Here is a 26267-nt window from a genome sequence, read left to right on the forward strand (position 1 = left end):
ACTTCCTAGCACCACATCCTTTGTTTACAGTAAGTGTCCAATATTTAACTGTATGAATGAAGTACATCTATGTCATGATGAATTATGAGATGCAAGAATTGAAGAATTACAAAAAAAGTCATGTTAAAGTTTAAGAATTACTGGCAGAGGTACCTCTGTGGGTTAGGATTTAATTGTGAATAGTGCTTTAAAGTCAGTGCTGTTGAATTATTTTGAGAGATGAAATACTACAGCTGCAGATGGAAAATGATTGATATGTTTAGGAATGTACTATTCATAATATAATCTTAAATGCTACATGTTTGCTGGTACTGAGCTGAGATTGTATAATAGATTATTTTCTATTTTACTTAGATATTTCACTTTGTAAGGATTCTGATGCCAAAAAAACAATATTCGGATTCCAAATTAACATAAGCATGATAGCTTAACATATACTAGCCATAAAGACAATATTTATACTCATGTGTCTTGATATTTTGGACAATAGCTTATCTAATAATTCAGTCTTTTAGATTATTGACCCATGAAACTAATATGTGTATGGATTTCACATTCACTTCCTAAGAAATGACAAATTGCAATCAATTATATGGCTGAAAGCTGAAGAAAGAACATTGCCTCATTAATTACCTGCAATGAAAAGCCCAAATATACATATTCTCAATAGCTTAAAATTCTTAGGTACAACCAACTAAAGTATTAACATTTAGCATTAAACACATCACTCACATTCCCATTATAATTCCCACTCCAATGGGATTAGTAGTAAATCAAAGGGGCATGATCTCATATAAAACTATAAAACTTGGACCCAAAGGGTTTACACAGGGAATACAGACAATGCCTGAACCTCAATCTTCTTTTCTTTGGCCAGGAACCTTTTGATAAAGTTCAGCTCCTACATGTGGAATTAATCATGTCAGTGGCACCTGTTATGCATAGAGAAAATATTGTTACAGAAATGGAAAGCAAAACATTTCTTTACATTCTTTCCTTTCCATCAATTCCAGAGTCTGAATTAGCAACCAAAAAATCATTGCAAAAATGCCAATAAATAACATTTCTTCCAAAATATTGAAGTAAACATTAATGAGTATTGTTTTTTATGGCTGTATTGACCCTTGATATTCATGCCCACAGTTTGATAGTTAAAAACATAGAATGTTTAAAAAAAAAAAAAAAAGATCTTGACACTGAGTGTCCTTCAAGTGGATGGTACATGAAACATGACCTGTAACAGTGGACCCAGAAGGACCATTACATTTTCACTGAAATGCTTGGGTGCTCAAATGTTAGCAGATAAAGCCTAGGAAAAATGAGCAAGGAGAGAGTACAAGCATCACACCGGACACTGGAGAAAGCTGAAAAAAATCAAGTAAGTGAATTTAATAAGATTCACATGATATAGCGCTCTATGTATCTCTATCTCCGTCTCTATCTCTATGTATATCATCAAGGCCCATTTTAAAAAAACTAATTGGACAACTTGCCCTAAGGGAGTTTTTCCAGGGCCATCTCTAGTCAATACAAGCAGGTGAAATTTACCTGTGGTGTCCCTACCCTCTTGCCTGCCTTCTGCTTTCCCTGTCCTCATATACTTTTCAACCCATCAACTCAAGTCAACCCTTCTTGTTATGGTTTAGAACCCTCCAATGTTCCTTTGGATGCTATTTCTTGCAACTTTTGAAAGAAATTATACTAAGATATATTTTCAATTTTCAAGTATTCAAAAATCTATTCTCTCCTAATACCTAATTTCTAAGAATTTCAGATTCAATTAAAAAGTGAACAAATTTAATCCAGCAGAAAAACTAGGCACATAAAGATGAAGGTGGCACATTATGTTACCTAACTATACTTACCTGAATTCCATTATAATGAGGAAGGAAGCTTTCTGCCTTGACAATGAATACATCATTGTATTCTCTTATTAGCATAATATACTTGTTTTACTGAAACATTTGTTAAGGTTTTGCTAGAAAGACCATTTCAAAATGGAGTGGCTAAAATTGGCTCCATTTAAATTATTTCTAAAAAATTTTTATCTTTGTGAAACAATTCTATCAAGCAGGCATTTTAAATCACTCTCTAATTATGCTGCTTTTTAAGAACCCACGTTTGGTTTTCATTTCGTATACTGTTGGTTTTTCAGACTTCAGTGTGCATTAAAATTACCTGGAGGCTTTGTTCAAACAGAATGCTGGGCCCCCTCCAATCTTATCATTTCTGGTACAACAGGGCTGGATTGGAGCCAGATAATTTACATTTTCCATTTATTCCCAAGAGCTGTAGACACTGCTGCTCTGGGGACACTTTGAGAACTGTTGATTTGTGAAACTCACTCTAAAATATTGCTAGGGAAGTAGCAATATTAAACCATGAGGAATGACTGGAAAATGATGCCATGTACCAGCAGAACAAAACAGTACGTTTTTTTCCAAAGTGTTATCTAATATCTGCCCAAATAATCCCATCTCAACCGATTCATATATGATTTTGTAAGAAAGAGTTCTTACACTAATTGGAACAAGAGACAGGAGCATAGGAAGAAAGATATATGGAAAATGGTTTATAATTTATCAAGATATGTGTATTCCAACTATTTTCCTTATCAGATGATTGACAGCAACAACAAAACATTACTAAAGAAAACTAAACAACCCATTCCCAAATACCCAAAAGTACTGAAAAGGAAGCTAATTGTCTAAATAATATCCTAAAACATAAATATTCTGATAATCTGTGAAGACTGATGAATGTATGAAAAAACAAATTTTTGAAAAGGTTATGTAAAAACAAATATCAAATCAAAATGTGTTCATTCATTTAAGATTTTAAATTAGAGTTAAAAAGTCCCAAACACATTGCCCGTGAATTTGTATATTAGTAAAATGTAGAGTCCCATGTTAGCTAATATGTGAGAAAGTATAATTTTATTTTAAATGGTTAAAACAAAAAACAAGGGTAGAATATGTATTAAATATTATAAATATATAATTATACTATAATAAAGTATACAAATAAATTTATTTTAAATAATATAAATATTGCATCCAACAAAGATGCTAGTATTGGATCTGCAATTATGTTTGCAAGGGCATCTTTTTCACTAAAGCTGAATGATGAGGTCCAAAGAGATAGGCCATGCCCAGAGAAGGCCTGAGATACCAGGGTAAGGCTACAACTACAAGAGTCTAGATGGGGATGCAAAACAAGGCTTAGACGAATTGAACAGATCAAGGTCTGGCAAGACAGGGTGACTGCACTCAGGGAAAAGGGGCAGCGAGGCTCCAGGTGGAGCGAGAGCGGACTGAATGGGTCATCAGTGCCGAGAAGAACTGAAATCTTCCCTGTCAGCCAGTGAGTTTTTAAATGGATCTATTTTATGCAGGAACAAATCCAAGTATAGTTGTGAGTCTGAGACTGGCAGGTGGGGAGGGTAAGTGGAGCTCGCAGTTGCCTTGAGAAGCAAAGGATCAGAGTCGGGGGTTTCTGACAACAAGTAACACACAGAAAACAAACAGTAACAAGTCCTTCAAACAACCCCTTGATAATTCCCTTTTGTAAGAATACAGGTGGAAAACTATGTTTAATGGAGAACTGTACAGGAAAATAGACATATCTGTTCAGCTAAATTTCACTTATACTGGGTAGAAATGTATAAATAGGCTTTCGGAATTTATGTATTAAATAACTGCATCTAGCACGTGGTGAACATTCAGTGCATTGTGACTGCATAGACATAAAATGGATTTTTGTACGTTAGAAGAAATTTGAAAAGTGTCTACTGGAAGCCAATAGATTTTTTTTTTCAAAGAAGTTTCAGTTGTTAGCTTGTTGCTGAACACTTTTACCCACTATATTCTATTTCTTCCTCTACTCCAGAAGTCATGGGTTTTGAAGGTTGGGTCAAAAGAAAATGGAACATGGAACAAAGTGTTACACCTAAAGATTCAGAAACCAAGAGATTCATAAATACTAACTCATTATGTTTTCTAGAGAGGAGTTAAATCTAATATTATCTTCAGCTTAAGTGAGTAAATGTGAACACTTTATACTTTTACCTTCTCTTCCTGTTAAAAGCCAAAAATGGCTCAAAAGAAGAAACTGTACAAAAGGAAAGGCACTCTTGATTTAGATTGTTGGTAACATAATGATTTAGGCTGTAAACAATTCCTCGTGTAAAACTCAACCTGTATCCCTCATGAGGCTTAAATATTTGTTAAAATTTATTAAAATAGGCATTAACTAATGTAAATAAAATTCTTACATAAATGTATACAGTAGATGTAAACTGGTTACATAATGATTTAAAATAGCTGTAAGTATTGGATAATTTGTTTACATATTTTTTCATTCTGCTGTAGTTTATACCCGTCTATTGTTTTTCCCATAAGTATACATAACTAGAGTCACAGTCAAAACTTGAATGGCCTGGGCCTATCTGAGCGTAAACTGCAGATGTCAACCCTAAATAGGAGAATTTCACTTCATTGTTTCTATTAGCGAGTGATTCCATAAAGTTAAGACTCACTTCTATATACAACTAACCATTCAAAATAACTTTAAAGATTTAACTGAGATTCTCTGATGGCAGGAGTCCTCAAATTTGTTTCAAAATATCACATGATGAAAAACCCAATATTTATGGAAGACATTGTTTAGGTTCAATCTGTTACCGTAGCTAATTCATTAAAAGACCCAGATTTAGTAGGGTGCAATTTAGGAAAGTGGTTTTTCTTCCAACCCTGCTCTCACACAACTATGAAATTTCCTCTCCTTGCCCCGGCAGTATCTCAGACAGAGATTAGTGCTTAATTCACTATCGCCCATAAGGATATTGTCAACTTCATGTCTCAGATGAGATGGCTGGTGTAATTTGATAATTTTAAAGTCTGAAATAAATGGAAGTTTCTCTTCTTTCAGGTCAAGTCCATTACTGAGAGTCCAGCAATGAGAATGAGAAAGAATATGCTTTTTCCTGCTTCTTCCATCACCACCTTTCCATGGCGACTCCCCCTGCCCCCCTTTCTTTTGCTTTTGACTTCTCCAGGGTAAGAATAATGAAGAGGGTAAATTCCTTCTAAATAGTTGTTACTATTGAAAGTTCTTTATTTTTGAATTCTTAATGACAAGATGTATTCAAATGCTATGTCTCTCTTTGGGGCATATGGTATGTTCCTAAGAAGCATCCCCACACCTCAGATGTCTCCCCTGCTCCCTGAAGGGGGAGGTGCCTTGACATGGAGCCTACTACCCTTAGCTTCTGTTTTCTGCGTTCCACCTTTATCTTTCTGCTGGAGCTCCTTCTCACAGACAAGAGTTGTCCTGATGTGGGTCTTTTCAAGATGAATCAAGCTTAGCTAACTGTAAGGTGTGCACTTGTCCCACCGAATGTGGCAGTGTATCTTGTCCAATTGCTGACCCATTCTCCTTGTTTGGCTATCACAAACAGCCTCAGACCCATCCTGCATCCTGATCTCAGGTTCACCATGGTGAAAACTGAAACCACTACTTCCCCAGACTCAGGTTCTTCTCCAAACTCTCTTGCACACTGCCCAGATACCAGCTGGGGCAGCACGACTTGATTCTACAGTTCTACCAGCATGGGTGAGGTGAGAAGCCAGTCTCCCCTCCTGACAACCAACCAAATTCTACAAGTAGTTCTCTTGCCCTTCCTCTTTCATGGGGCTTGAGAGGGTTATATGCCCCCTCCTTTCTACTCTTCTCCTATAAAAGACTTTCAAAGAATTATCTTCATGTCTCTTAACATTTCTTGGTTCTTTTCACCCACTATCCACAGCTCTGTGGCTGCAGTACAGAGAAAACAAAGTCCAATTATATATATATACACACACACATATATATACATATATATATTTTTTTTTAGATGGAGTTTTGCTCTTGTCGCCCAGGTTGGAGTGCAATGGTGCTATCTCATCTCACTGCAACCTCTGCCTCCTGAGGCAGTGATTCTCCTGTCTTAGACTCCCGAGTAACTGGGATTACAGTCACCTGCCACCATGCCCAGCTAATTTTTGAATTTTTACTAGAGACCGGGTGAGTTTCTCCATGTTGGCCAGGCTGGTCTCAGGTGATCCTCCTGCCTCAGCCTCCCAAAGTGCTGGGATTACAGGTGTGAGCCACTGTGCCTGGCCCAATTCTATATTCTTTAACACTTCTTACATACTAAAATTTCATACCAATTTTTAATTGGTAAGAATACAAAACTGCTAAATGGTATTTAGGCAAAAGACCAGAGACATTGGTCTAATATTAAGTGTTGATGAGTAAGTCCTCAAGAATCTGGTATTAGAAAAACTAATACTTTATATTAGTTTTTCTAATATATAATAGATACAATGTAACATATCTAATATATATCATATATAATAGATATAATGTAACATATCTAATATATATCTAATATATAATAGATATAATGTAACATATCTAATATATATCTAATATCTAATAGATATAATGTAATATATCTAATATATATCTAATATATAATAGATATAATAAATAATGATTTATTATTGAGTTTCATATCAATTGGGAATCTAGATTCATCCCATTGTTTAAACAGTGTGCTTTGTTTTTTTCTTAATAGTTATATGAAATACCTAAAGGAACTAAATAGAGCCAGATATTACACAGAAGATGAGACATTTCAAAATCATTGTTCTTTATAATCTTATCTCCAAAATTTCTATAGCAGACGATTACTGCAGTGGTCACTTTTCAATTCTAGCAGCTTTAAAAGCTGAACCACACTGAAAAAGCAGATGTTTGCACATTTAGACTCATCCTTAGATCTGTATAATGCAATTAAACCACGAATAAACAAAACATGATTTGTGCTTGTCAAAAATTGTAACTCCATCTCCACCACAGAACTAAAATTCATCAAAATTTATTTTATTATGTGGGAACAGCAATAGATTTAGTTGCCAGGTGCCATCTGCCCAGTGTCAAGGATCACTGTGAATTGGAATGCTTGCATTTGTTTGATCAATCAGCAGTACTTAAAAAAAAAAATCCACAGCATCTTTTTAAAATTCCCCAGAAATTTCTTTTTTGCTTTATAAAAATTGACTATTGCATGGATTTTTATCTGCATTTCCAAGTAAAGCATGTTCATGGCAGCAAATATGGTAAATTATTTTTAAAAATTAAACTGCTAAACCTTAGAGATTTGTTATACTGTATCTTAACACAGAAAAAATTCACACACAATTATTATTACACTAAAAGTATTTAACCTTGTATATTGCACTTATAAGCATTTTCAGACACTATTAAATATTTTAAGGGGCTAAAAATTTTAAGAAATGCATAATACACTATATAGCTATGCTATAATTTATATGTTAATGAATATTAAAAGTAAGCCAATTTTCATCTAATATAAATTAAGATGCAATAAAATAACCAATTTTTAGCTCAATTTGCTGAATAATTCAGTCCTTTTATATTGGTTCATAGAGTTTACTATATTCTTTATAAATTTTAGATAATTTTTAATATCTTTGATTATTAACTTACATTGAGTACTAAAATCTGAATCACTGGAGCAAATACTATAAACTTATAAGAATCACACATTGCCAAATTGCTTTCCAGAAATTCCTTACCAATAAATATTCAAAATACATATAGAGTGAGTCATTGTAAATGTCTTTTGCCAGATTTATCAAAAATTACATCTACTGTTTTTCTTGATTGTGAGAATTCTGTATACTGGAAACTTTCCTGAAGATGTTTATGACAAATCATCTCAGATTTTCATTGGTTTTGTTTACATTACTTAGAAAACAATTTTTTCTTTCATTTTTGTAATAAGTCCTTCATTCTTGAAAGTGTGAACTATATTGTGAAATATAATGGAATGTCCATATCTTATGTATAATGTTCTGTTAGTTTTGACGAAGGCACAGCAAAGACATGCAACACTTCTGTCCCCACAGAAAGTTATCTTACTCCACTTTTCAGTCGTCCAGGTTCTCAGAACCACCACTGATCTGATTTCTAACACTGTACCTGTTTTGCTTATTCTCTACAAGGTTCTTGTGGACTGATACCAGCACATCATGACTTGATTCCATCTGTCACTTTCCTTTTTATTAATTTTTTGATGGCATTTTCTTGATGAGCAATAGTTTGAGTTTTGATGAAGTTCAACATTTCTTTTTATAGTTTGTGCTTCCGGTGTTTTATATAAGAAATCTTTATATATCTCTAACTTGCATCCATCTTAAACTGATGTTTAACTGTGGTGTGTATAGGCGTTCAGGTTCATCATTTCACACAGATATCCAGTCATTCTAGAACAATTTATTTTCAGATGTTTTACTGTTCTCACTAAAATGACTAATACGCTTATGAAAAAGAGCATTGTCCTTGCTTTGGGAGGCTGAGGTGGGTGGATCATCTGAGGTCAAGAGTTTAAGACCAGCCTGGCCAACATGGTGAAACCCCGTCTCTACTAAAAATACAAAAATTTGACAGTTGTGATTGGGGGGCGGGGGGTGCCTGTAATCCCAGCTGCTCAGGAGGCTGAGGCAGGACAATCACTTGAACCCAGGAGGTGGAGGTTGCAGTGAACCGAGATCGTGCCACTGCACTCCAGCCTGGGCAACAGAGCAAGACTCCGACTCAAACAACAACAACAACAACAATCACTTATTTGTCCACATATGTGTGTGTGTCTATTTCTTCTGTCTATTCTGTTCCCTGGATCTCTGTGTAGCCTTTGTCCTAACTCTTATAACTTGTAGTAAGACCCGTAATTAGGAAAGACACCTGTTTCAAGTTGGCTTTTCCTTTTCAAGATTATTTGGCTTGTGTTGGTCTTTTGCCTTCCAAATTCATCTAAAATTGACTTGTCAAGTTCTAGAAAAAAACATGTCTAGTTTACTGGGATTATGTTGGATTTACAGATCAATCTGTGAAGACTGATACCTTAATGACATTGAGTGTTCCAGTCATAAAAGTGGTTTACGATTCCATTTATCAAGACCTTTTAAAACTTCTCTCAGAAATATTTAGTTTCCAGTGTAGGGGCTTGATGCATCCTTTGATAGTTTATCCCTCAGTATGTGATGGTTTTTCATGGGTTTGTAAAAGGTATTTTAATATTTAATTTTATAATAGTTAATTGCATTATATAAAATATAAGTTTATATTAAAAAATTTGAATACCAACTTGTTATCTTGCAACATCATTGAATTCATTTGTTAGCTGTAGTTACTTTCTGGTAGGATTTTAGGGTTTTCTGAGTACACAATCTAGATTATAATTTTTTGTAATTTTAGTTTATTTTCTTGTCATATTACATAGATAAAGACTTTCAGCAAAATGTTGACTAGAAGTAATGAGAAAGATATCTTTGTCTTATTCCCAACCTTAAGAGAAAAACATTCAGTACTCTACTCTCAAGAATGATCTTCACTGAGGGCTTTCCAATGATGTTCTTCATTTTGTTTCCTTTTGGTCCTAGGTTTTGTGGGCGTGTGTTTGAGAAAGAGTTTAGCTGTCACCCAGGCAGGAGTGCAGTGGTGTGATTGCAGCTCACTGCAACCTCTGCCTCTTGGGCTCAAGCAATTCTCCTGCCTGAGCCTCCAGAATAGCTGGGACTACAGGTGCATGTCACCACACCTGGCTAATTTTTGTATTGTTAGTAAAGATGGGTTTCACCATATTGGCCAGGCTCATCTCGAACTCCTGACCTCAAATTATGCACCTGCCTCAGCCTCTCAAAATGCTGAGATCACAGGGGCGAGGCACCATCGTGCCCGGCCTCTATTCCTTGGTTTCTAAGAGTTGATTTCATAAATGAATTTTGAATTTTATCAAATGCTTTTTACAGATGAATTATAATAATCATGTAATTTTTCACCCTTCATGGATTAACATAAGGAAATATTTTGATGGATTTCTGGGATTCTTTCATTATTGGGCTATGCCAACATTGGTCAGGGTGTATTATCTTTTTTGTATAATATTGGATTCAATTTCTTAATATTTTAAAAGCCATTTTAGGTTTAGGTTCATGAAAGATATTTGCCTGAAATTTCCTTTACTTGTATAAACTTGGTCTGGTTTCAGGTATCTGGGTTATAGTGACCTCATAAAATGAGTTGTAAAATGATCTCTCCTTTGTTTTCTGAATAGTTTTGCATAGCATTAGTATTATTTCTTATTTAAATGTCTGATATAATTTAACAACTATATGGAACTAAAGTTTATGTATTGGAAGTTGTAGAACAACACATTTTTAAAAAATGTTTATAGAGCTTTTTTGATTTCCTATTTCTCGAGTAAGATTGTGTAATTTGAAACCACTGAATGATATGAAATTAGATTATTTTAACTCAATCTAAGAAAAACTGCGTTTAAATAATTTATTCAAATTTGTTATTAAAGCTAGTGTCATATTATCTTGTTTTATTATGTGTGGTTCCTGTTTCCTTTTTTATATTTTAATTATCTTCATCTAGTGAACTTTAGAGGTATAAATGACATGTTGCTTTATTTTCCAGAGCTTATAAGATACTATTTTGATTTTTCCATTATGGCAGATGGAAAATTTAGGGCATTTCTTCCTCCCCCAAATCCGCCCTCAAATTTCTTTAATATTGATTGTAGTATAATCTGGGATTTGGGAATAATATTGTTGCTATGAAGGTCTTAATCTGTGCTCAAAGAAAAATGTGGAGCTTTATACAATATATTAAAGTGAAAAGCTACAAATTAGTTATTGAAATATCTATCTCAAGAAATTTGAAAAATAACCAGCAATGAAACCCAAAACTGTAGAGCAAGCGAATTATTAGTAATAGTCAATGAGAGCAAAAATGAATAGAATTAGACAATATATATACAAAGTCTGCCAGGGCTGTTATAGCAAAGTACCACAGACTGGGTGGCTTAAAGAAAGACAATTATTTTCTCTCTTCTGGAGACTGGAAGTCCAAGATCAAGGTGCCAGCAGGGTTGATTTTTTTCTGAGGTGCCTCTCTTCAGCTTGTACTGGGCCATTTTCTTCCTATATCTTTATATGGTTTTCCCTCTGTGTCTACCTGTGTTCAAATTTCCTCCTCTTACAAGGATACCAGTCATATTGGATTAGGGCTCACCTATATACTCTCCTTCTGCCTCAATTACCTCTTTAATGGTATAATAAGTACTATCACATTCTGAGGTACCAGGGGTTAGGACTTCAACATACACATTTTGAGGGAAACAAAATTCAGCCCACAAAATACAGAAAAGAGGTTTAACACATACACAAGCGTCTAGTGATGCCGACTAAGAAAAGCCACACATGACCAAAAGGAATGAATGCAAAGGATGCCACCATACTATAAAAAGATGTTAAAATGATAATGCAAAGATTACTAGGATGCAATTTTTGCCAGTAATTTTGAAATTTTTCAAGCAATGGGCAAATTCCTAAAATCAATGGTAGATTTTTTTTTAAAGCTAATTATAATTGACAGTACGTTACCCCCAGTTTTCAGGCTTTCATGTATATAGGAGCATCACTGGAATTGTTAAAATAGAAATGTCTGGACTCCACCTCCCGATGTTTACGTTGTAGGTGTGGGTGAGCCCAAACTTCCCTTGTTTAATGTGCACCCGACATGAATGTGATGGGGATGTTCACACACATCCCAGAGAAACTGACCTTCCTGCCAGGCACTGTGCTGCCTGCTTTCCAACTCATATCTTATTTAGTCCTCACAACAATCCTCTGAAATTTGTCAACTTTTTCTGACAGGCTACATATTTGACTTTCTAGCTTCATACAATATTTTGTTTCAGTACAGCAGGAAAAAAATGGACAATCAAAACTTACGTATACCAAAAAATGAAATCCCAATATTATATGTTGAATTTATAAAGATTATATTTGTGTGTGTGTGTGTGTTAAATTGCATTAATTTTCTGTCAAAGGAGGACTCACTTAACCCATTTTTGTTGTTGTTCAAAGTTCAATCCCGGAGCACCCTTACCTTTTCCTCTAGGCGGAACTGAAAGCTGGCAGAACTGATGTAGTCACAGGAGTTGGCAGAGGAAAGGTGGTTGTCTTATCTCGTTTCTATGCACCTGTATGCCAAAAAAGTGCCTTGTCTCTGCTTTCCTGTGCCATGTCAGTTTCTGCTTCCAGATAACATCTGGGGTCCAGTCTGCATCTAAGGAAAAGCTGAGCACCCTCTCCATGCCACACTCAGTTTTGAGAAAATTCAGGTTCTTTCTTAAATCTCTCTGGCTTCCAATAACATTGTCTGCTAATTGTTCTATGTCTTTCATTAAACCCAATAGGGAAAATCACATTCTAGTCTTCTTTTGAAGAAACCTCCAATTTATACGAGATGTTATAAGCAAGTGTCACTACCCACTTGACCTCCCATGGAAAAAGGAAAGGCAAGGAAGTGATCTATTTCTTTTTTTTCCATAACTCTTCTTTTCCAAGCCACTCTTTTCATCTTGTTGCACATACCTGGAAGCAGTAATTCTGGATTCAGTATTCTCCCCCAAAAGCTTTTCCCCTTACATAGATGTGAATGCTTTCAAAATCCACATCTTTATTCTTACTGTGTGGAGGGGATGTTCCCAGGGCGAAAGAACCAGGATTGGTCCTTTGGTGCTTCAAGATATTTCTTCATGCATACATCTCCTTTATAAACAGTACAGTTAGACACAGAAAAATGGATCATTTAGATTTGACATTGTGAGAAGAGAAGCACTACAAAACATCTTTTGCTTTCCTGAAGCATATATGGCAAAGTATAGGGAGAAATAAATATAGCTTTGACCTTTTTCTGGTGTAGTGTGTATTGAAGACCAAGTGAGAAAAGTGGTGGTTATAATTTGTATTTTTCAAAATTATACGTGGTGTCTATATAAATCAAATAATAGAAGTAAAATAGTACAACACAATGGTAGGCAAAATTGCTATGGTACATTCAAGACTTTGTGTTGCATCCATTAGTGTCATCTTATTTCTTCTAGAAGGGCTGCTTCCATAAATCATTGCCTTTCAGCTTTCCCTGTAGATAATAACCTCTGTTGATTATATCAGCATTTGTAAATATGTGTTTCATGGAACACAAATCCCACAGGATATGAATACATGTTATGTGCAGAAGGAGGCACCTAGGTCACGTGAGTTTGGGAAATGTTGGGTTATACAAAGTTAAACATATTATAGGACTTCTCAACAGCTTTACTAATGTATATTGTAACTATCATGCAGGGCTGGTATTTGTTTCTTAGGGCTATCATAACAAAGTACCAACAATTGGTTGGCTTAAAATAACAGAAATATATCTCACAGTTCTGGAGGCTAGAAGTCTGTAATCAGAGTGCTGACAGGGCCAATCCTCTCTCTGGCTGCTCAACAGAAGGATCCTTTCTGGCTTTTTCTAGCTTCTGGTGTTCATGGACAATGCTTCATGTTCCTTGGCTTGTGGACGCGTCATCACTCCAGCCACATGACCATCTTCTTGTGCATCTTCACATCATCTTCCCTTGTCCATATCTGTCTCTGAGTCCAAACCTCCCTTCTTTATAGTGACATATTAGATGTCATTGGATTATGGCCAACCCTAATTACCTCATTTTAACTTGATTGCCTTTACAAAAAAACTATTTCCAAATAAATTCACATTCTAAGTTGTGGAGGGTTAGGACTTCAACATATCTTTTTGGAAGGGATACAACTGTCATATAGTATCAAGTTCAAGCGATTGATTCCCTCGCTTCAGGGAGCAGATCGTCATCATCGGCAGAGTAGTATTTTCAGGAACTCACTTTGGGCAAGGCTAGAGCATATGAGTGGCAGTTTAGAAACTCAGACGTGGGTATGCTTGGGTGTTTTTCCTGGTGCAAGAGTTGGTTTTGCTCAATGTCATTCCACAGACAAAATTATTACCCTGGAAAACTCTTTTGTTTGGTTATAAAGAATGTCCATACAAGTGAATAAGGTTCACCCCAGATCATTCAGATATTGGGGGGAAATCTTCAAAATAGAGGTTTATTGTTGCCATTGTTTTGTCATTAACTGGTTATTTTCCACATAAGTAAGGTCCTGCTAATATTGGCTTTAATCATTGATGGACATTAAGAGTTTCAGACTTGCCTGATTGAGAAAGCTAATTTAGAGGAGTAAAAAATAATTATAAAAATAAAAGCGCAGGCTACTTTGATTAGAATTAATCTCACCTCTACCACAGTACTTTTGTTTTTATTTTGGCATATATTTTATTATACCTGAGATGGTAGATTGTATCATTTTTTGTATCAGCTTTTCACTTCCTTTCCATATGTCATATATATTCTAACTCCTGTTGTGGCCTCATAGATGGGGTGTACTGTGCTTCTTGAGTTTGGACTAGGCAATAGGACTTGCCTTAGCTGGTGGAATGTTAGTGGACATGAAATATGCACAGGCTTAAATTGTGTTGCAAATCTGGGCATACTATCATGCGTTACTGTTGTCCTTTGTTTTGAAGTGTGCTTTAGGAAGTGGCAAGTGTAAGGAGATTGAGAAACAGATGAAATAGACGCTGGCATTGTCTGCAGCTTGGAGCCAATCTCAGCACAACCCAGTCTAACTCAGCCCAACTTGAGCCTTTTTACCTGTGCCTGAACAATGAAGATCGCATAGGTCTGTACTACTGAGATTTTTGTGGACCAAGTATGCACTTTGCTGTGGCAGTGTCATCTGAAGTCAGAACACATTTACCTGTGTGTGTGTGATTGTGCGTGATTGTGCACGTGTGCATGTGAACTTGCGTCCATATCACTTTCCCTATAGCATGTGGGATTCTGGGTCGATATGAAAACAGCTGACAGCAGTAGATAAAGATGATTACAGCAAAGAATTTAATCAATAACCACTTTTATCTCAGCAACACACATTATCTTTCACCTTTAAAAATTATTTGCATAAATGTCTCTTAGCTAGTCTCAGGGTAAATAAGACCCGGCTGTCTGAAGAGGCAGGAAAACACGAGAGAGGAGAAGTAGCAATTTTGAATGTCAAAAAATGCTGTGGTAAAGACTAAGTGGTGTGACTTTTATTTAATGATAGAATATGCAAGATCACCACAAACCACATTAATGTATTTAATTACAGCAATTCTGCACACATGCATATCTTAGCTCTTAGGGAAAAAAGTTCAAACTAATCCAAGCACATTACTGGCAAAATAATAAAATCATGTTTCTGATGAAGATTAAGTTATATAATTTAATAGTAAAATATCTTAATAAAAAACTATCGTGACAATTCTTTAATAAAAGATTATTCAATCTATCTATATATATATATTAGTGACTTCAACCATGTTATAAGGAAGTTAATGATTTTGTTTATTTTAAAAGGTGTTATGCTTGAAGAGTCTGGAAGAGTGACTGAGAGTCAGTGAAATGACAGCTTTAAAAGTCAATGTTATTTTTAAAGATTTTAGTGAGCTAAAATGCTTTCCCTACACATTTAAGTAAAATGAGTGAGTATATTGTCTAAGGAATAGGTATCTACTCCAAGGCCTGGGTGGGAGGGTTCAAGTTGATGGATGAGATATCTTAGTCTTTACCATGAGTTTTATAAGTTGTAATTTTTTTTTAAATTTATTTATTATTATTGTACTTTAAGTTGTAGGGTACATGTGCATAATGTGCAGGTTTGTTACATATGTATACTTGTGCCATGTTGGTGTGCTGCACCCATCAACTCATCATTTACATCAGGTATAACTCCCAATGCAATCCCTCCCCCCTCCCCATGATAGGCCCCTGTGTGTGATGTTCCCCTTCCTGAGTCCAAGTGATCTCATTGTTCAGTTCCCACCTATGAGTGAGAACATGCAGTGTTTGGTTTTCTGTTCTTGTGATAGTTTGCTAAGAATGATGGTTTCCAGCTGCATCCATGTCCCTACAAAGGACGCAAACTCATCCTTTTTGATGGCTGCATAGTATTCCATGGTGTATATGTGCCACATTTTCTTAATCCAATCTGTCACTGATGGACATTTGGGTTGATTCCAAGTCTTTGCTATTGTGAATAGTGCTGCAATAAACATATGTGTGCATGTGTCTTTATAGCAGCATAATTTATAATCCTTTGGGTATATACCCAGTAATGGGATGGCTGGGTCATATGGTACATCTAGTTCTAGATCCTTGAGGAATCGCCATACTGTTTTCCATAATGGTTGAACTAGTTTACAATCCCACCAACAGTGTAAAAGTGTTCCTATTTCTCCACATCCTCTCCAGCACCTGTTGTTTCCTGACTTTTTAATGATCGCCATTCTAACTGGTGTGAGATGGTATCTCATTGTGCTTTTGATTTGCATTTCTCTGATGGCCAGTGATGATGAGCATTTTTTCATGTGTCTGTTGGCTGTATGAATGTCTTCTTTTGAGAAATGTCTGTTCATATCCTTTGCCCACTTTTTGATGGGGTTGTTTTTTTCTTGTAAATTTGTTTGAGTTCTTTGTAGGTTCTGGATATTAGCCCTTTGTCAGATGAGTAGATTGCAAAATTTTCTCCCATTCTGTAGGTTGCCTGTTCACTCTGATGGTAGTTTCTTTTGCTGTGCAGAAGCTCTTTAGTTTAATGAGATCCCATTTCTCAATTTTGGCTTTTGCTGCCGTTGCTTTTGGTGTTTTAGACGTGAAGTCTTTGCCCATGCCTATGTCCTGAATGGTACTACCTAGGTTTTCCTCTAGGATTTTTATGGTATTAGGTCTAACATTTAAGTCTCTAATCCATCTTGAATTAATTTTCGTATAAGGAGTAAGGAAAGGATCCAGTTTCAGCTTTCTACTTATGGCTAGCCAATTTTCCCAGCACCATTTATTAAATAGGGAATCCTTTCCCCATTTCTTGTTTCTCTCAGGTTTGTCAAAGATCAGATGGCTGTAGATGTGTGGTATTATTTCTGAGGACTCTGTTCTGTTCCATTGGTCTATATCTCTGTTTTGGTACCAGTACCATGCTGTTTTGGTTACTGTAGCCTTGTAGTATAGTTTGAAGTCAGGTAGCGTGATGCCTCCAGCTTTGTTCTTTTGACTTAGGATTGTCTTGGAGATGCGGGCTCTTTTTTGGTTCCATATGAACTTTAAAGCAGTTTTTTCCAATTCTGTGAAGAAACTCATTGGTAGCTTGATGGGGATGGCATTGAATCTATAAATTACCTTGGGCAGTATGGCCATTTTCACGATATTGATTCTTCCTATCCATGAGCATGGTATGTTCTTCCATTTGTTTGTGTCCTCTTTTATTTCACTGAGCAGTGGTTTGTAGTTCTCCTTGAAGAGGTCCTTTACATCCCTTGTAAGTTGGATTCCTAGGTATTTTATTCTCTTTGAAGCAATTGTGAATGGAAGTTCATTCCTGATTTGGCTCTCTGTTTGTCTGTTACTGGTGTATAAGAATGCTTGTGATTTTTGCACATTAATTTTGTATCCTGAGACTTTGCTGAAGTTGCTTATCAGCTTAAGGAGATTTTGGGCTGAGACAATGGGGTTTTCTAAATATACAATCATGTCATCTGCAAACAGGGACAGTTTGACTTCTTCTTTTCCTAACTGAATACCCTTGATTTATTTCTCTTGCCTAATTGCCCTAGCCAGAACTTCCAACACTATGTTGAATAGGAGTGGTGAGAGAGGGCATCCCTGTCTTGTGCCAGTTTTCAAAGGGAATTTTTCCAGTTTTTGCCCATTCAGTATGATATTGGCTGTGGGTTTGTCATAAATAGCTCTTAGTATTTTGAGGTACATTCCATCAATACCGAATTTAATGAGCGTTTTTAGCATGAAGGGCTGTTGAATTTTGTCAAAAGCCTTTTCTGCATCTATTGAGATAATCATGTGGTTCTTGTCTTTGGTTCTGTTTATATGCTGGATTATGTTTATTGATTTGCAAATGTTGAACCAGCCTTGCATCCCAGGGATGAAGGCCACCTGATCATGGTGGATAAGCTTTTTGATGTGTTGCTGAATCCAGTTTGCCAGTATTTTATTGAGGATTTTTGCATCGATGTTCATCAGGGATATTGGTCTAAAATTCTCTTTTTTTTGTTGTGTCTCTGCCAGGCTTTGGTATCAGGATGATGTTGGCCTCATAAAATGAGTTAGGGAGGATTCCCTCTTTTTCTATTGATTGGAATAGTTTCAGAAGGAATGGTACCAACTCCTCCTTGTATCTCTGGTAGAATTCAGCTGTGAATCCATCTGGTCCTGGACTTTTTTTGGTTGGTAGGCTATTAATTATTGCCTCAATTTCAGAGCCTGCTATTGGTCTATTCAGGGATTCAACTTCTTCCTGGTTTAGTCTTGGAAGAGTGTAAGTGTCCAGGAAATTATCCATTTCTTCTAGATTTTCCAGTTTGTTTGCGTAGAGGTGTTTATAGTATTCTCTGATGGTAGTTTGTATTTCTGTGGGGTTGGTGGTGATATCCCCTTTATCATTTTTAATTGCGTCAATTTGATTCTTCTCTCTTTTCTTCTTTATTAGTCTTGCTAGTGGTCTGTCAATTTTGTTGATTTTTTCAAAAAACCAACTCCTGGATTCATTGATTTTTTTGGAGAGTTTTTTGTGTCTCTATCTCCTTCAGTTCTGCTTTGATCTTAGTTATTTCTAGCCTTCTGCTAGCTTTCGAATGTGTTTGCTCTTGCTTCTCTAGTTCTTTTAATTGCGATGTTAGAGTGTCAATTTTAGATCTTTCCTGCTTTCTCTTGTGGGCATTTAGTGCTATAAATTTCCCTCTACACACTGCTTTAAATGTGTCCCAGAGATTCTGGTATGTTGTATCTTTGTTCTCATTGGTTTCAAAGAACATCTTTATTTCTGCCTTCATTTCGTTATGTACCCAGTAGTCATTCAGGAGCAGGTTGTTCAGTTTCCATGTAGTTGAGCGGTTTTGATTGAGTTTCTTAGTCCTGAGTTCTAGTTTGATTGCACTGTGGTCTGAGAGACAGTTTGTTATAATTTCTGTTCTTGTACATTTGCTGAGGAGTGCTTTACTTCCAATTACGTGGTCGATTTTGGAGTAAGTACGATGTGGTGCTGAGAAGAATGTATATTCTGTTGATTTGGGGTGGAGAGTTCTATAGATGTCTATTAGGTCTGCTTGCTGCAGAGATGAGTTCAATTCCTGGATATCCTTGTTAACTTTCTGTCTCGTTGATCTGTCTAATGTTGACAGTGGAGTGTTGAAGTCTCCCATTATTATTGTATGGGAGTCTAAGTCTCTTTGTAAGTCTCTAAGGACTTGCTTGATGAATCTGGGTGCTCCTGTATTGGGTGCATATATATTTAGGATAGTTAGCTCTTCCTGTTGAATTGATTCCTTTACCATTATGTAATGGCCTTCTTTGTCCCTTTTGATCTTTGATGGTTTAAAGTCTGTTTTATCAGAGACTAGTATTGCAACCCCCACTTTTTTTTGTTCTCCATTTGCTTGGTAAATCTTCCTCCATCCCTTTATTTTGAGCCTATGTATGTCTCTGCACGTGAGATGGGTCTCCTGAATACAGCAGACTGATGGGTCTTGACTCTTTATCCAGTTTGCCAGTCTGTGTCTTTTAATTGGAGCATTTAGTCCATTTACATTTAAGGTTAAGATTGTTATGTGTGAACTTGATCCTGCCATTATGATATTAACTGGTTATTTTGCTCGTTAGTTGATGCAGTTTCTTCCTAGCCTCGATGGTCTTTACATTTTGGCATGTTTTTGCAATGGCTGGTACGGGTTGTTCCTTTCCATGTTTAGTGCTTCATTCAGGGTCTCTTGTAAGGCAGGCCTAGTGGAGACAAAATCTCTAAGCATTTGCTTATCTGTAAAGGATTTTATTTCTCCTTCACTTATGAAACTTAGTTTGGCTGGATATGAAATTCTGGGTTGAAAATTCTTTTCTTTAAGAATGTTGAATATTGGCCCCCACTCTCTTCTGGCTTGGAGAGTTTCTGCCGAGAGATCTGCTGTTAGTCTGATGGGCTTCCCTTTGTGGGTAACCCGACCTTTCTCTCTGGCTGCCCTTAAGATTTTTTCCTTCATTTCAACTTTGGTGAATCTGGCAATTATGTGTCTTGGAGTTGCTCTTCTCGAGGAGTATCTTTGTGGCGTTCTCTGTATTTCCTGGATTTGAATGTTGGCCTGCCCTACTAGGTTGGGGAAGTTCTCCTGGATGATATCCTGAAGAGTGTTTTCCAACTTGGTTCCATTTTCCCCCTCACTTTCAGGCACCCCAATCAGACGTAGATTTGGTCTTTTTACATAATCCCATACTTCTTGCAGTCTTTGTTCATTTTTTTCTTCTTTGTTCTTTTGGTTTCTCTTCTCGCTTCATTTCATTCATTTGATCCTCAATCGCTGATACTCTTTCTTCCAGTTGATCGAGTCGGTTACTGAAGCTTGTGCATTTGTCACGTATTTCTCGTGTCATGGTTTTCATCTCTTTCATTTCGTTTATGACCTTCTCTGCATTAATTACTCTACCCATCAATTCTTCAAATTTTTTTTCCAAGATTTTTTGTTTCTTTGCGCTGGGTACGTAATTCCTCCTTTAGCTCTGAGAAATTTGATGGACTGAAGCCTTCTTCTCTCATCTCGTCAAAGTCATTCTCTGTGCAGCTTTGATCCGTTGCTGGCGATGAGCTGCGCTCCTTTGCCGGGGGAGATGCACTCTTATTTTTTGAATTTCCAGCTTTTCTGCCCTGCTTTTTCCCCATCTTTGTGGTTTTATCTGCCTCTGGTCTTTGATGATGGTGATGTACTGATGGGGTTTTGGTGTAGGTGTCCTTCCTGTTTGATAGTTTTCCTTCTAACAGTCAGGACCCTCAGCTGTAGGTCTGTTGGAGATTGCTTGAGGTCCACTCCAGACCCTGTTTGCCTGGGTATCAGCAGCAGAGGCTGCAGAAGATAGAATATTTCTGAACAGCGAGTGTACCTGTCTGATTCTTGCTTTGGAAGCTTCCTCTCAGGGGTGTACTCCACCCTGTGAGGTGTGGGGTGTCAGACTGCCCCTAGTGGGGGATGTCTCCCAGTTAGGCTACTCAGGGGTCAGGGACCCACTTGAGCAGGGAGTCTGTCCCTTCTCAGATCTCAACCTCCGTGTTGGGAGATCCACTGCTCTCTTCAAAGCTGTCAGACAGAGTCGTTTGCGTCTGCAGAGGTTTCGGCTGTGTTTGTTATTGCCCTGTCCCCAGAGGTGGAGTCTACAGAGACAGGCAGGTTTCCTTGAGCTGCTGTGAGCTCCACCCAGTTCGAGCTTCCCAGCAGCTTTGTTTACCTACTTAAGCCTCAGCAATGGCGGGCGCCCCTCCCCCAGCCTCGCTGCTGCCTTGCCGGTAGATCACAGACTGCTGTGCTAGCAATGAGGGAGGCTCCGTGGGTGTGGGACCCTCCCGGCCAGGTGTGGGATATGATCTCCTGGTGTGCCTGTTTGCTTAAAGCACAGTATTGGGGTGGGAGTTACCCAATTTTCCAGGTGTTGTGTGTCTCAGTTCCCCTGGCTAGGAAAAGGGATTCCCTTCCCCCTTGCGCTTCCCAGGTGAGGCGATGCCTCGCCCTGCTTCAGCTCTCCCTGGTCGGGCTGCAGCAGCTGACCAGCACCGTCCGGCACTCCCCAGTGAGATGAACCCAGTACCTCAGTTGAAAATGCAGAAATCACCGGTCTTCTGTGTCGCTGGCGCTGGGAGTTGGAGACTGGAGCTGTTCCTATTCGGCCATCTTGCTCCGCCCTCTAAGTTGTAATTTATTGAGAGAGCATTCTAAATTGGAATTATCGTAAGTGTGTGGGAAGTCTATTGATTAGAAAGAGAGAAAATTGGGGTATATACCTAAGAAATTGTGCCAATCTCCGTATGTATAGTTTTCTCTGTGTGTACACACTAGATGATTGAGCTAGCAAGAGTAGAGTCTGAAATCTTGATATTGCCTCAATGTTTATTCCTTTTATTATTCTCCTAAAGTGTTAATGCCAATTTTAAAGAGTTCTAGCTGGCTCTGAATGGGCAAGAGGAACAGAGGAAAGGTATTATCATCAAAACTTACGGAAGCTCTTTAAAGAAGGGGGGGTGCAGACTTGACGAACCCTGAGCAATGGCTGTATCCATGGCCTTGGCAGTCAAATAAGGAACTTCCTCCAAGGGGAAGGAATTACCCTTTTCCAGCTAAATAATTACTCATAGATTTGTCGACTATATTTTTAAAGCACATATATCCTTTTGAAGTTAGGATTATTAAACATAATTTAAGAAAAGCATTTATAGCATTGGTGATATAATTTCAGTTCCACTGTAAAGTATATGCAGGAATTATTTTTTCTCTTCTTTATTTTGACTGTGTGTGTTTTAAAGAAACCTGCTTTTGATGTAGCTTTGGCATTTTATTCTGTTTGTCCTATTCTAAAATAACCCTGTATTAAAATTTCTCTTTATATTCTAGACAAATTACTTTGACCTTATCAAATTAGAAATAAAATTATGAGAAACCAAAGAAGTACATTATACATTTGGATGGAAACCATATCTCTCCAGGTCTTCAAAGTAAAAAGCATACAGTCCATGCTGCAAAAGACACGTAGTATTTCTATTTATAAGCTTAATTTATTCACTTTTATCATATTTCCTCTATGTAGTACTTGACAAATTTTTATCAGAAGGTGGTTTTTCCTTAAACTGTGAATGAAGAGCATCCATTTTAAGCAGCATGATTATGGAGCCTCTGTGCTTAGCACTACTCTCAGAAAACAAATTGGAGATGAAATTTGAGAGAGTGTGGGAGAGGAACTGGAATATAAACCTGAAGCTAAAGAGCTACAGAAATGATTTTGTGACTTTCGAAAAACTCAAATGGAAGCAATGTTTGGTACTTATATATGCTCATGAACAATTAGCAGAAAAAAACTATTTTCATTTTAGCAACAAATAAAAAATAGTGCTACAATGGGCCATGAGCTAGCAATGGTTGTTGACAGTATTATTATTAGTAATAATGAGATTATAATCATCATGTGCTATCATGTGCTCTTTTACCTAAAATATCTAGTTTATGACTCATAGATAATTCGAGAATTTTTCTTTTTTCTTTCTTTGAGATATGGCCTTACTCTGTCACCCAGGCTGGACTACAGTGGCCCAATCTTGGCTCACTGCAACCTCCGCCTTCCAGGCTCAAGTGATCCTTCCACCTCAGCCTCCCGAATAGCTGGAACTACAGGCACACGCCACATGGCCTGCTAATTTTTGTATTTTCTGTAGAGCGAGGGTTTCACCATGTTGCCCAAGCTGGTCTTGAACTTCTCAGCTCAAGCAATCCACCCTCCACTGCTTCCTAAAGTGCTGGGATTACAGGTGTGAGCCATTGTGCCTGGCCCAGAATCTCTTAATAGTGTCAAATTTCCTCAATATCCTTCAACGTTTCAAAAAACCTATCAAAACTTAGCAACACTAAAAAGTTTCTATTTTTACACTATTCGATCATCTGGTGGTGGTAATATTTTTAAAAATGACCTCACAATCAATGAATATTGACAGACTGAACAATATTACTTCAATTCTGTTTAGAGTTGCTAGTCATGAACATGCAGTATAAATCGTTATGAGACATTAGAAACTCTTGTTAAACTAGAGAACGGTATAGTAAGTAAACACCATTAGAAACAAACGCCTCAGTTTTGTCAAACCCTGAGATTTTACTCACTGTACTTTCCTCCTTGTGATATTAGCCAAATGTCCTAAAAGCTACTGATAACCTGATAAGCCAAATCTGTTAATATAGACTCTAAATCTATAACAAGTCTCAAGAAACTGGAGGGATGCTAGCCATTCAAAAGCCTTCTGTAGAACAAGTTAATCTATTAGTTATTTATTGGGATAAAAGGCAAGGTTACAGATAAGAAGTTGGGAGACCTGGGTTGTACCTTAGCATTTTCTCCAGTTGTTACACCAGTGTGGAAAAGTTCCTTAATAACTTGAACTGTTCAGTTTATTTTAATATTTCATATTTATATATTTCTGAGATAGGATCTTACTCTGTTGTCCAGGCTGGAGTGCAGTGGTGTGATGTTGGCTCACTGCAACCTCCTCCTCCCAGGTTCAAGCAATTCTCGTGCTCCGGCCTTCCGAGAAACTGGGACTACAGGCACGAGCCACCACACCCAGTTAATTTTTGTATTTTTAGCAGATGAGGTTTTACCACGTTGCCCAGACTGGTCTCGAACTCCTGGTCTCAAGTGATGGGTCACCCTTGGGCTCCCAAAATGCAGGGATTACAGGTGTGTGCCACTGCACTCGGCCTCTTTGATTTAAAAAATATGATTGGTCTGAAACATTTCTGAGCTCCTTTCCAGTTTCAAAGTTCTACAATTACAAGAGTATTCTGAAGTGATGGAAGGCAATCTCACACCTACCATTCTGTTCCCGCTGTACTCCTGCTGCCAGAAGGTCGGGCTCCCCAAGGCTGATGTCATTGAGCCTGGTCCCCAGACACTCCATGCAGAGGTGCTTGCACCACTCCTCGGCCTCCAGCTCTGAAAGTAACCACAACATCACCAGTCAAGCAATGCTCCCTAGGAATGATGGAAGAAGAATGTGCCCTTAACCATTTTCCCAGGTAACTGGCAAGAGTTAAGAACCTGCCTTTAAAAAACAACAAAAAACTGTATTTAGGAAGTGAAAATAAGTCTCAAAAATTATTTCCCACTCTTTGACATTATATTTTTAAGTGGTTTATCTTATTTGTAGGACTTTACCTTATTTACAAATAATAGTCTGAGAATATTTGTTTCCTATATAGCATAGTTCAGATTGATTTTCTTTGGGGAGGAAAATTAAAATAATAAATTAGCCAGGTTTAGTTACCTGGCTAACTCATATATACTACAAACCATCATGCTTTACATTATATATATATACACACACACACACACACATATGCACACACACACACAATATATACACATATATATACTTCAAAACATGTTTTACATGTAAATACATTTAATTTTATGTCAATGTAAAAAATTAAGTAAATATAAAATAAAAAATATATAAGTGAATAGTTGAAACAATATCAGGATAGATTAAACAAATGAACGTTTTCCTGAAAGTGACTTAGATTTGAGTTTGAAGATCTGATCCCCAAGTCATTCTGAATTGTAATGGATCATAAATTAGCTCTAGAATGTGATTTTTCTCTGTAAATGATACAAATTAGGCTATTATTTTTTTAAAACATTGGGGTAGAATCTTAAAAGTATGTCTTCTCTTTGGGAAATTCCAATTACCTAAGACGTTGATTAGATCATTGCTTTTTTGTTTTTGTTTTTAACTATGATTACTTCCCAATTTCTTTATAATCACATTTTCCTCTTGCTTAAAACATTATAATATATCAACACAAAATCCTGTCATATCTAAAGTTTTCACAGGCTTTCATAAACGTAAATGAATTTGACTTTGGTGTAAGCCCTGTGTGAGTGAGGTAGCCAAGGGTTAGGGTCATACCTGTGCCTCAAATCATTGGTCAGCACCAAAACAGAATTGGAAATCAGCCAAGTCTCCCAGCTATTTTACTATGCAGAAATTTGAAAAGGGATCTCAGGTTTAATATTTTAGGCCAAGCTCCAATATCACTGTACAGAAATTGGATAAGAACTTTCCACTGACATCTGCCCAGAGAAGTTTCTGACTTTTCCATACAGCATAAATCTGTACTAGAACAGTTTAATATGGATTCTCTGTAAATCTCTTGTTGCTCTCTGTGGATGACACCTCACCCTTTGCCTTGGCATTTTAAACTCCCCATAAAAAGCTATCTGTGACAGATTTTCTTGACTTTAGGGATCTGAATACCAAAAGTAGGCTCTCCTTGACGGTCAACACCATCAAACTGGGGTAATGTTTTCTTTCTGAGCTTAGTCATGCTGCCTTTGCAGCAAAAATAAGTTGCATCAATGAGATGTGAAGACACATTTGTCATTTATTTTTAGTTTTTCCAAGACCATGACATACTTTTAAAAATAAAGAAAAAAGGACATGCAGTTCCCCATGGGATCCTATTCTAATAAAAACAATAGTTCCAACGTTCCCATCATGAAAAGCATGTTTTTAATCTATGAAAGCACAGTTTGCATGTAGGAAGGACCATCCCCTCACTGGTGTAAGGCACACTATCAAACCATGTCAAGGATCAGGAAATTTTCAAGAAGGCCTGGCTCCCTCACTTGGGTA

At 37.0% G+C, this 26267-nt stretch overlaps 1 protein-coding gene across 2 annotated transcripts in view; it reads right to left on the bottom strand.

The window, feature by feature from the left end:
- LOC105476952 (docking protein 6) overlaps positions 1-26267 on the bottom strand; it is a 445591-nt gene that overhangs the window by 144916 nt on the left and 274408 nt on the right. For both annotated transcript variants that reach the window (XM_011733258.3, XM_011733257.3), the window contains exon 4: positions 24446-24565. In XM_011733258.3, the coding sequence (XP_011731560.1) occupies positions 24446-24565 (120 nt within the window). The remainder of the gene's footprint in view (positions 1-24445; positions 24566-26267) is intronic.

This window comes from Macaca nemestrina, chromosome 19 (assembly GCF_043159975.1).
Source record: "Macaca nemestrina isolate mMacNem1 chromosome 19, mMacNem.hap1, whole genome shotgun sequence".
In the NCBI taxonomy this organism is placed as follows: Eukaryota; Metazoa; Chordata; class Mammalia; order Primates; family Cercopithecidae; genus Macaca; species Macaca nemestrina.